At 50.7% G+C, this 11857-nt stretch overlaps 1 protein-coding gene and 1 long non-coding RNA gene across 8 annotated transcripts; one reads left to right on the forward strand and one right to left on the reverse strand.

Moving 5' to 3' along the window:
• LOC115832046 lies at window positions 1-5912 on the reverse strand. Its single transcript, XR_004027521.1, has 3 exons — window positions 5886-5912; window positions 5272-5376; window positions 1-1125 (listed from the first exon to the last, which is right to left on the reverse strand). It is a non-coding gene; the product is annotated as an uncharacterized LOC115832046 (long non-coding RNA).
• Window positions 500-7831, forward strand: GHRL (ghrelin and obestatin prepropeptide). Of its 7 annotated transcripts, XM_012502184.1 has the most exons (7): window positions 500-605; window positions 1995-2209; window positions 2461-2737; window positions 3151-3287; window positions 3496-3612; window positions 6553-6661; window positions 7468-7617. In XM_012502184.1, exons 4-7 carry the CDS (start codon window positions 3180-3182, stop codon window positions 7485-7487), a joined length of 354 nt encoding a protein of 117 aa, XP_012357638.1. In that variant the 5' UTR covers window positions 500-605; window positions 1995-2209; window positions 2461-2737; window positions 3151-3179; the 3' UTR covers window positions 7488-7617. The 7 variants fall into 7 exon arrangements, with proteins under 7 accessions (XP_012357638.1, XP_012357639.1, XP_012357640.1 ...); XM_012502185.2 differs by having other exon boundaries at window positions 1995-2737; window positions 3499-3612; window positions 7468-7831; XM_012502186.2 differs by lacking the exon at window positions 1995-2209 and having other exon boundaries at window positions 3499-3612; window positions 7468-7831.
• The last annotated feature ends 4026 nt before the right edge of the window (window positions 7832-11857 follow it).

Here is an 11857-nt window from a genome sequence, read left to right on the forward strand (position 1 = left end):
CACAAATAAAATTATAATGAAAAGTCTATGAAGATAATTTGTTCTTGGATGCGCTTTACCTATAGCAATTAATTCACAAATGATGAGTCACTCATGTGCCTTCATGAAGGCAGGCCCTTGAGAGACCCGCAACAGAAAGGAAAGCCACCGACTGGAGAGAACCTGCTTCCTGAGCCCCCACCAAGTTCCAAAAAGGAGAACAGGGCTTCGTCCTCACCCTCAAGGAGTTGCCAAACTGGGCTTGGTTATCATTCACACTTGGAAAGAATGAGGAAGGTCAGCCAGTCCCCTCCAGGTCACTCGGGCTTCCTCCAAGCTCCTCTTGGTTCAAATTTGCTGTGTCCTCCAGCTGGCATCTCTCCTCCGTTCCATAACTGACAGGGCAGCGAGGTAGCTTCCGGGTGCCTCCTCCCGCCATGGTTCTTCTGTCCATCAGCTCTTCCTTCCTCGACTCTGTGGTATGTGGTTAGGGGAGTTTCCAACTCCCAGGGGACATTTCAGTTCCCCAAAGATAACACAGCTTTGCGCAGTGGGTGTTTACTTGCTGGTGGTCTTATCTAAGATCAACACTGGCAGCTGTGCCCGGAGAGGTCTCCAGGGTCCAGGTAAGTGGAGGCTTCATGTCTCAGGAGGTACCTGGTCACCACAGTTAGGGTTTTTCTGTTTGAGGATTTTTTTTTTATGGGGTTGGTGGCTCTGAAAAAGCTGCACGTCTTCTCTGAGGACTACAGACCTCTCTCCACCCTCTCCACATTCGGCCTCTCTGGGCCCCAGGGCCAAAAGATGTCTACACTCAGGTGGCAGACAGGCCTGTGAAGACCTCCTGGTGACATGCTCCCATGTTGCTGGGACTAAAGGTGGGATTTTAGCCACCACAGTGGGCTGGTGGTGAGATGTTTACCAACAGGAGGTACTTTGTCCCTCATGTCCCACTTAAAGATTCAGTCCAACCCGGCCTGTGCTTCTGCTGTCCCAAGAGACTCTAGAAAGCTCCAATCCACCCTGAGGTTGATCTCTTAAGTCAGGGTAGGTGGTCATTTGGCAATCAACTGCTCTACTGCCTCAATGTCCTCCTCACTGGACATCCTGCCCCAATTCCATCCTGTTCAGCGCAGACTGATTTTCCTGGAACACGATGTTCATTACAGAGCCAGATGGCATATCAGAAAGAGCACTGTATGAGGAGTCAAGAGATCCATGGGGGAGTCCCAGCATTGCCCCTGATGGCTGTATAGCTTTGGGGAAAGTGTGGCCCTCTTGGCATTCAGTTTTTCTTCCAGCGAAATAAAGGATTCAGCCTCCCAGAGCTTTCAAGTCTTTCCAACTCTTTCATTCATTCTATGGTCTCTCTCTCCTCAAGAATCCTCAGTGGCTGCCCTCTGCAAAAAAAGCCCAAACTTCTTGGGCTAGCAGCTCCCAAGGCATCCATCACCTGGCCCCAAACCACCTTCTAATGTTTTTGTTATGACCCCATCGCCACCCTCCCCCAAGCCACCCAGCCTTCTCCTTGCTGCCCTGACGTACTCTACCCATGCCTTCACCTCCCCTCTGCTTGCCGCAAAGCCCTCCCTTCAAAGCCCTGCCCCAAGTTCACCACAGGCTTCTTTCCTGGAGCCTTTGCTAACATCCCTGCCGCAAGCCCCAGCCTAAGGTGAGCTCCTCTCCTGAACTGCTAGAACTTCTCTGCAGACAACTTGTTGGCCCTTAGGGGTTCCTGCCTGGGCACCCAGTTGGATGAAGGACTCCAGAAAGGAAGAAACTCCTGGGGCCAAGGGATATGAGGCAGTGGCCTTGGCCTGTGCTGGGAAGTCCTACGGGCCTGGTATGAAACCATTGTCATCTGCAGGGTGTTTCACAGGTTAGAAGCCACTTTCCCCCATCGCCTCATTTCACCCTCAAAGACTCTGGGTAAGGGGAATTATTTGTGGTCTGCCTAAGGCCAGTCAATGAGGGAGGAGCCAGGCCCATGCTAAGTGTAGATCTTTCACCTCCAGGTCCAATGCACTTCCCTCTCAGAAGAGGCATCCACTAAAATAGGGACCAAAGCTGCTGGGGAAAGGCAAGGCAAGCTGCTATGTGAAAAAACGCCAGGCCAGGCAGTCATGTCACAGCACCTGGCAGAAATGACTGAAGTATAGCCACTGGCTGAAGTTATCCCCACACCCACTCTCTGGAGAGGACGATCAGGAGCAATCTGCTCAACCGGGAGGTGGGACTCTCCTCCTCGGGAAGGTGTAGAATCACCAGCCTGACTCCCTGCGGGCTCCCGGGGCTCACAGACGCCAGAGCAGCAACAGCACATGGGAAACAACGGGGCGCCGGACTGGGGAGGTCTCAGAGCTCTCCTAGTGATGACTGCCTCATTTTACCCAGGGAGAAAGGGCGAGTAAGCTAAGGTCACACAGCAACAAAGCCGCACCCAGACCCCAGAGCCACTCTCCTCCCTCCCTCCTCCACCAGGGCCATGCCCACTTGGGGTGCCCTGCCACCCTGTGTTCCAGGGACAGCTGGAGCACATGCTTCACCCCTCGCCAACCCAGCAATCCCGCAGGGCATCTGACCTCCACTGTTGACTTCTACCCAGAGGACATGAACATTTTTAGTTCCCAAGGAATGTACATCAGCCCCACGGAAGCTAGGCCACCTCTGGGATGGGGTTGCTGGTTTAAAACAAACACCAGTCATCCTATATAAGGACCCGACAGCCACCAGGCACCACCTCCGCCAGGAATTGCAGGTAGGCTCCCTCTACTCTCCGTGTGCGCCTGCTGACAGGTTTATTGTCCGTGACTGCTGCCCGTCCATTTAACTTCTCTGGGCCTCAGGAGTCCCCTCTAAACACAGGGGATGTTGGACAATCTGAGTCTGTCTGGCTGAAAGACAAAGCTTCATTTAGGAGCTGCCTCTAACCCTCCTCCCTGCTAAGTCCCCTGGGGCCCTTCTGCCAGGCGTTCTGCCCTGAACAGCCTTGGAGAAGAGAACACACATCCATTCTCTTCTACCTTGGGAGGTGGAGGGGGGGTCCTCTCTATACAGCAGTCAAGACCCCCCAGATGGTAAAGCCCCTCACGCCATTTGCTGGGCTACCTGAGCAAGCTCAGAGGCACATGAGAAGGTGAGGCAGCTGCCTGGAGACCCTCTCTCCCCCAGGCCCACCTGTCTGCAACCCAGCTGAGGCCATGCCCTCCCCAGGGACTGTCTGCAGCCTCCTGCTCCTCGGCATGCTCTGGCTGGACTTGGCCATGGCAGGCTCCAGCTTCCTGAGCCCTGAACATCAGAGAGTCCAGGTGAGACCTCCCCACAAAGCCCCACATGCTGACCAGGGTATCTTGTTCCAGCCCTGCCACTTAGCAACCAGCTCTGTGACCTGGAGCAGCAGCACAATCTCTGGGCTTTAGCCTTCTCCCAGAGCACAAAGGACTCTGGGTCTGACCTCACTGTTTCTAGAAGGACATGGGGGCTTATAGTCCTAAAGAGACTATTTCCCCCTTCCAGCAGAGAAAGGAGTCCAAGAAGCCACCAGCCAAGCTGCAGCCCCGAGCTCTAGAAGGCTGGCTCCGCCCAGAAGATGGAGGTCAGGCAGAAGGGGCAGAGGATGAACTGGAAATCCGGGTTGGTACCCCTGCAGTTTTATGCTTCTGTGGCAGCGAGGACGGTGGGTCAGGGAAGAGGGAGGGCAGGGAGAAGTGGCAGTGAACAGGGTCCCAACTACAAGCTCCCCAGAACTATAAAACCAGTACCACAGGAGTTGAGCTCTGCCCTGGGCTCTGTGAGGTCTTTGCCCATTAACAGAAAAACATCTAGGAGAAGTAACTTTGCTACAACAGAATAGGGATGGAAGGAGCCTGGGCAGAGGAGAGAGGGTGCCAGAGCCTCCAGGTGACTCAAAGGGGACAGAAAATACAGCGCCCAGAGACAAAGACACCCAGAAATAAACGGCAGGCCCAGACTGAAGATGTTTCTCTGCAGAAAACCGTGTTTTACTCAGGGGCTTCCAGGGCCTGAACTGGGGGGTGGAGTGCTTCAAAACAGCACGCTGGATGGGAGGGCTGGCACCAGCCCAAGCTCCGGCACCCACTCACCTCACCTGAAGGCAAGGAGAGGGCAGGTCTGGACGATTTGATCTGACAAATCGTGCGTGGGGCAAGGAGAAAGCTAAGACAACCCAAGGATGAAGAGGAGGAGAGAGTAAAGGATTTTACGGGGTTGTCTATACAACCTTCCTGTGGCTGTGGTTCAGGGAACGGTTTCTTTAAGTATTTGGTTGGCGACACCATTTCGCAGCTAAGGCAGGATTCCCCCAAGGTAGCACTTAATGATGGCAGCTATTAGACGCTGTGCCCAAGGATACCAACTTCACCTCTAACCGCCCACCTCCTCCCTACGACAACCTGTGAGGTAAGCAGGGTTGGCATTATTCCCACTTTAGAGCCAAGGAACAGTTCAGAGGTGAACTCACTTGCCCAAGGTACCACAGCGGTGTGTGGAAGAGACGCAACACAAGGTCAGGGCTGACTCCAGTCCCCAAGCCCTCTTCCTCCTCACTGGTCTGATGGACAGAGACAGCGCACAGTGGCCCAGGGGAGACCTCTTCCTTCCGGAGGAGTGAAATGTGCCCACCTTGGCCTCTGCCTGCCTGTTCACCATACTCTTCTCCAGTCGAAGAATAAAGCCGTCAGAAGCTTCCCCCAGCCCCTGCTCACTTTCATCCTCACCAGCGCCTAGCGGTGTTCAGACCTTTCCTCTACACGATGGGATCTGCTAGATTCCCATTTGAAAGAGCTGCATACCCTTATGCCAAAACCAGGCTATTTTGCTGGTGAGATGGCCAGCTCCACACATGGTCATCCTAGCCAGCGGAGCTGCACAGTAGCCCAGATGAGAAAGAGGTCTGTCTTGGTGGCTGATGACGCAAGGTGGGGCTGGTACAGCGGGAACTTTGCAGTTTCTGTGAAAGCTAGCCTTGGAGCATGTGACCCATACTGCCTTGGCTAGAACCAGAAGTCAAACGCCTGGGGGATGTTGGGGCTGCCAGAAGAGGAGCGGCTGCAGAGCCCTGGAGCACCCCACTACCAAACCCCTCACAACCTAGTGTCCCACCCACCTCTCTCATCTCAGGCCCCTCTATCTCCCCCCAAACGTTTCCCTCCCAAAATCAAGTTTCAGAGTAGAAGACTTTGGAGACCAAGTCCCACTCCCATTGAACAGATGGGCCACTGAGGCCAAGAGGGAAGCTGGCCCCCCACCAGCCAGCACTATGACACCTCTCACTTGCCTGCACCACAGCGCCAGGCGTTAGGCCAGGCCAGCAGTTTCCCAGGCCGGTGCTCGTGTTTCCTAAGATGTCTGCCAGGTGATCGGCCACCCCACATTTGCCTCAGCGGTAGAAGAAAAACGAGTATTTACTGGAAGGAATGGAAGGCCCCAGCTTTCCTTAAAAACAAAAAATAATAATAAATCATGTCATTCCCCACTGGGTCCACCTTCACGGTGGAGTTAAGGGGAGGGAGATTTCGAAAAGGGAACGCATAGCTATTGGTTGTTTAACACCTTCTCTGCGCCTCTGTCCTCACCTGTAAAACGGGCAGTGGTAGCACCTACCCCACAGGGAGGCACTGAGGACGCCTGGCCTGACGCAGAGGAGCAATGGGACTAAAGCAGTTTTCAGGGCCAGATGGGTTTAAAAGTCCTACATTCTAGTCCTTGGCCTCCAACTCCCTGGGCTTCTACTGTGAGGACCAAATGACCCAGCACTAAGATCCTTCCCTGACTCAGACAAGTCAGTGCCCAACATGGCCAGGCACCGAGGTAGCCACTGGCAGAGACAATCTCTGCTCTCAAGGGAAGTCTGCCACATGGCTGCAGCAGAGTTCCTTCCCACTTACCCAAAGCTTTGAGCTCCAGTAAATCATCTCAGGAATGCCTGGAAAATGGAAGAGATGGGGCGCTCTCCCTGCAGAGGGGAAGAAATGGAGGCACAGAAACTTGGCTCAGAGCTTCTTTCTAGGAAAACATCAGCTTCCTTTTGATTTTCCAGGCATCAAAGAAAGGTCTATACATATGAGAGAAAAAATACCTAGGGAAGGAGAAAAAGGAGAAGAAACAGACAAGAGAGAAAGGAGAAAGAGCTGGGAGCAGGGAGGGAATAGAAGGCCGGCAGGCCAGTGCTGAAAATGATGGGCAGACCCCCTGCCAGGGCCTGAAATGCTGCCACTGGTGACTCAACCTTTTGTCTTCAAAACTGCAAGGGAGAAAAAAAATCTCATACTAGGGGACACCACAGCTTTTATCAGCAATCCCATTAGAGGCTAAGGCTGAGAGGCATGAGACTGCAAGGTAAGTGTCTGAAAGATGGTGAGTGGGAAGGTGAGCTATGGTCCTGAGAAAGGAAGAGAACCTGGCTGAGGTATCACTCAGCAGTCCCTGCTGGGGCCCAAAGGCCATTCTCCCTCTCCACTCCTGAGGAGAGAGCAGAGAGCCCAGAGCCCCTTTTGGGATGGGGATGGGCATGACCTCTGATATCTCCTGGGTCCTCCCTGCCCTGCCTCCTAGTTCAACGCCCCCTTTGATGTTGGAATCAAGCTGTCAGGGGTTCAGTACCAGCAGCACAGCCAGGCCCTGGGGAAGTTTCTTCAAGACATCCTCTGGGAAGAGGCCAAAGGTGAGTCCTGCCTGGACTGGGTTTGCTCGGTTTCCTTGCAGCCCCACGTGGGAGTTCACTCTGTGGGTGACGAGTTTTCCCCAACCTCTGCCTCTCCAAAAGAACTTCTAATTTCCCTTTCCCAAAGATCTGCAGGAGAGTGGTCGGCTAGTATTTGTGAGTGGCTCAGAAGGGAGTTCATCATAGTCTTTGTGTTCAAAGAATGTTCTAAGAACTAGTACATTAACTAGCTTTGGGGCCTCGGTTGAACCTCAGCTTCCTTAACTGTAAAATGGAGCTATTTTACCTATTGTTGAGAGTCTACATTTGGTGTTACACCATCTTCACTGCGTAACTTTACTCCACAAACAAAAAGGAATTGGTGCCAAAATAGCACTCAGAACAGGTTCTGCAGCCTGTTAAGCAGTTCCTTCAAATATTAGAGCTTCCCGAGTTAAGCAAAGGGTTTGCTTTGAATCCCCTCATCTTGTAAAAGAAAAAAAAAGAAACCGCCCAACTGATTGAGGTGGCAAAACACCTGCACATCTGCAAAGCACTGTCCTCACCAAGGCGGTGACCCGTCACCCCTGGGGAACAGCAGGGGTAGCATTCACCCCGCTGTGCAAATGAGGAAACCAAGACTCAGAGCTTTGAGGTGACTTGCCCAGGGCACAACAGTCCACACTTGAGTGCCGCCCTCTGACTCCAAGGCCAGTGCTTCCCCGCAACCCCCACCATTACATCCTACCTCCAATCTCACCACAGTGGAAGAAAAGCACTAGCAGGACGGTGCACCCAGAATTCTGACTCAACCTCTTGCTTTCCAGAGGCCCCAGCTGACAAGTGATCGCCCACGAGCCTTACTCACCTCTCTTCCTCCTAAGCTTAGAAGCGCTCATCTGGCTTTTCGCTTGCTTCTGCAGCAACTCCCATGATTGTTGTACAAGCTCAGGAGGCGAATAAATGTTCAAACTGTATGCTGATGTTCCAAATGGGAATGTATTTCAAAGAGGAAAAGTTAACATTTCACTTTAAAAAAATCAAAATAATACAAATAAAAATAATTCTTGGTCTATGGTCTGTGGGAAGGGAATAAAAAGACAAGTAGCAAGGCCAGTGTGCATGCTTAGAAAACCTAATCACACCAGCTCACTCAAGCAGAGAAGCTACTGCATGTGCACGCACTGTGTGGAATTAAGACTGGGTTTCTTAGAGGAGGAGGAGAGAAAGGGGGAGAGTAGGAGGGAAAGGGGAAGAGGAGGAGGGAGAGGGGAAAAGGAGGAGGGAGAAAAAGAGAAAGAAGAGATAAAGTGGGACTAAGAGAAAGAGGGAAGAGAGGAAGAACAAAGACACAGTTCCTTCAAACATCAGGGCTTCCTGAGTGCAAGGCTGCATTAACAGCTTATTAACAACCAGCCAGGGCTGTGTGGACAAAGAAACTTCAGGATGACATCATCGGAGCCAACATTCATTCAAGATTGGAGAGGAAGACAGGAATACCCAAGAGTGAATTTGAAGTTAGATGTTAAGTGAGGTGCCCAATCACGGCTCTTGGGCATGGCTAGACAGTGCTGAAAAGAGCTGCATTCTCCTTCCTCCCTTCTCCACTACTGAGAAGGCCTGACAAAGCAGATGCCTCATGTGGGCAAGGCTGGCCGTCACCGTGGTTCCCTTACTGATACCAGGTAGGATCCCCAAACATTCCCTCAACTCCAGCTCACAGCAGACATGAGCCTTGACTCTTATGTTCCACAACTTAATTCCAGTTATGACACTGGTCTTCCCAGGGGAAGGCCACTCGGTCATGCCCACCTTAGCCTAAATGTGTGGACTGACTTGACTGTGGGCAACGGATGGGACACATCGCTAAGAGGAGGGAAAGGCAAAAAACGAGGTGGCCCCAAAGAGCAGCACCACAGACTTGCCAATTCAACCATCTCAGCGCTTGTGGGAAACATGCAGGAAGCTGTCTGCAGAGACAGTTGGGGTAATGCCCACACTCTGCATAAACCCCTACCACAGAGGGTGCTAGGAGCCGAGCGTCTCCCCAAGTAAAATTCTGGCCGCCACACATTCAGGCACTAACCACTGATCAGGTGCGGCAGGCAGACAGAAACCCAACTGTTGTCCCTCACACAGAAGCTGTGGTCTGTGAATGCCACCATCATCCAGGGACTCTCAGAAATGTAGAATCTTGGGCAGCACTCCAGCCCTAATCTATCAGGATCTGCATTTTAACAAGATCCCCAGGCTACTTAGTAAATGGCTGATGGGAAATGGCTTAGAAGCCCCTTCCCAAGCGTCACAGCACACTGCAGGCCGCCTATTCACCCCTCCACCCCCAGACAGCCATGCTCCTACCTCCCCAGGCACCTGGCACAAGAGGGTACAGAGATCAACACACTTGTCCTGGAACTTAACTGTCTCAGCTCTGTCACTTAGTTGGGATACGACCTTGATCATCACTAACTACCCACAGCTCTCTTATCAATAGCTACAGAAGAGAAGCGAAGACCCAATATGGCCAAAGTGGTCAGGAGATGGTTTCTTTTTGAGAAAGCACCTACTGATTGGGCTTGGGAGAGGATGGGTACCAGGCTCTGGACAAATGCTGGCCACCTGATGCTTCCCCCACCAAAGACAAGAACTTACTTCTCTCTCAAAGAAATCACAAGCATTATTACCCACCTGCCTGGGTCATTCAAATAGAAACAGATATTGGGCACCCATTGTGGACTGGGCACTCTCACCTGTGCCAGGCAACAAGGTGTAGTGCAAAGATCTGGGCTTTGGTCTCGGACCTGAATTTGGATACCAGCTCTATGATCCAGGCCAAGGCTGAATTTCTCAGGCTCCTCACATGTAAAATGTCTACCTTGCTGGGTTACTGCCAAGACTGAACATGAGATCTCACACAAGCTGTAGCTGGCCAAGGGCCCGGCACGTAGCTAAGCATTAAATTACTACAGCAGCCAGCACTTACTGCCACACCCCTGATGTGCACCAGGCACCGTGTTAAACGCTCATGCAGATTCATGTGATTTCACTTCATTTTCACAGCAAGCCTACTTATGAGGGAGAAAACTAAAGCTCAGAGAAATTAAGTAACTTTCCTAAAGTCACACAGCAAGCACGTGGTCGACTCACAGCCAACGCAACAGGGCTCAGGTGCTGCTTTTTAATCTGGCTCCACAGCCTCTCAGCCAGTGCAGCTTCCCTCACTCTACTGGCTAGGGTGAGAGAGGTTTCCATTTTCATTCATTTTCCTTCAGAATACACTGGGTGAAATTGGTAGAGGGGTGAGGACAATTTCAAGTCAACAATGGGCAGAAATATAATTTATCAGAGAAAATGGTTAGAGGACACCCTTGAGAAAATGTATTATTTCAAACATGTTCCTGTATCAGCTTTCTTAAACCCACTCCTTTATGCATCGTTTAATGATACCATTGTAACTTGAGGGTCTCTAAAGTGGGGTGTATATACCCCTAGGGTGAGCGAGCTATTTGCTGAAGAAAAATATTCTCCTTGTGAAAAAACTTTGTGTATAATTAGCGTAACAGCATATGTATTTAAGTTCTTATGCACTTATAGGTGTGTGTTCAGAAATTATCTTAAGACAGTGCACAGAAAAGCGTTGAGACGCCTCAACTAAGCTACCCACCTTAATCTGAATCCACCTTCAAATGTCACTGGCATTTGGGAGGCCAAGGCGGGTGGATCACCTGAGATCAGGAGTGTAAGGCCAAACTGACCAACATGGCAAAACCTCATCTCTACTTAAAATTAAAAAAAAAAAAAATTAGCCAGTCTTGCTGTTGGGTGCCTGCAGTCCCAGCTACTCAGAAGGCTGAGGCATGAGAATCACTTGAACCTGGGAGGCGGAGGTTGCAGTGAGCCAAGATCAGGCCACTGCATTCCAGCCTGGGCGACAGAGTGACACTGATTCTCAAAAAAAAAAAAAAAACCAAAAAAAAATGTCACTGGCAAATGAGCACTTTTTAATACAGTGATCCTGAGAGGGACTGGCTAGCCACTAATCACCATCTTTGACAGAGTTTGCTTCTTCAATCACTGTACATTCCGGAGGCCATTTGCCCTTACTTTACAAAAATGAACGACGCAAAATTAAGGTGCTGAAAGCAAACGATGAGTATCGGTCCCAAGCATCCTACAGAAAGATGGAAAAACAACAGAAAAGCCAAGAACAGTCACAAGAACCACCACTGAGTGGACAAAGCCAACTGCACATTCAACTGTGAAGGAACTGAAAGTTCAGGACGATGCCAAAAATACATAATCAATGATTGTATCTAAAAGACGAGGCAGCAACAGAGACTTCAAAGGTGTTCAGCATTCTTGGAAGGAAGAGAGCCTTTCTTTTTATGTGTAAGTTTACTTTTTGGCCGGTGCACTTGTATTCAATACCTTAGTACAAAATATGAGGGCTGAGTGTAAGTAATGAAACAGAATTTCCTCCAGAGTTTACCCAGAGGCATCAGGAATTCACAGTCCAACGCCCACCATCCAACTGATTCATCAGTACCCCCAGGGACTAGATTTTTCTTCCTCCTACAGCCTTGAGCTGGAAACAAAATAAATAAATAAATAAATACATACATACATACATACATACATACATACATAAAATAAAGTATCTACATAGGTTAGAAAGAAGCAGTGCATCCGAGTTCCCGGACAGTAAAATTACTTAACACTCTAAGGCTGTAGAACTTTAAGAATTCTCTTCTGGGGGGAGGCAGGGGGAGGGCAAAGACAGAGTCTCACTCTGTCACCCAGGCTGGAGTACAGTGGTTTGATCCTGGCTCACTGCAACCTCCACCTCCCAGGTTCAAGTGATTCTTCAGCTTAAGCCTCCCGAATAGCTGGGACTACAGGCACATGCCACCCCGCCCAGCTAATTTTTCTATTTTTAGTAGAGACAGGGTTTCACCATGTCGGCCAGCTTGGTCTCGAACTCCTAACCTCAAGTGATCTGTCCGCCCTGGCCTCCCAAAGTGCTGGGATTACAGAAATGAGCCACCATGCCCGGCCGAACTTTAAGAATTCTTATATGCAGTTTAATTTTACAGAGAGCCACACAGATACTCAAGAAAGTCTCTAGCTATCTGGATTCTTGGGTTACAATGCTGGCCAACAACCAGACTAAACCACTGCATCACTCAGGTAAGTCTACACAAACATGGAGAGACTGGG

This window comes from Nomascus leucogenys, chromosome 21 (genome assembly GCF_006542625.1).
Source record: "Nomascus leucogenys isolate Asia chromosome 21, Asia_NLE_v1, whole genome shotgun sequence".
Lineage (NCBI taxonomy): Eukaryota > Metazoa > Chordata > Mammalia > Primates > Hylobatidae > Nomascus > Nomascus leucogenys.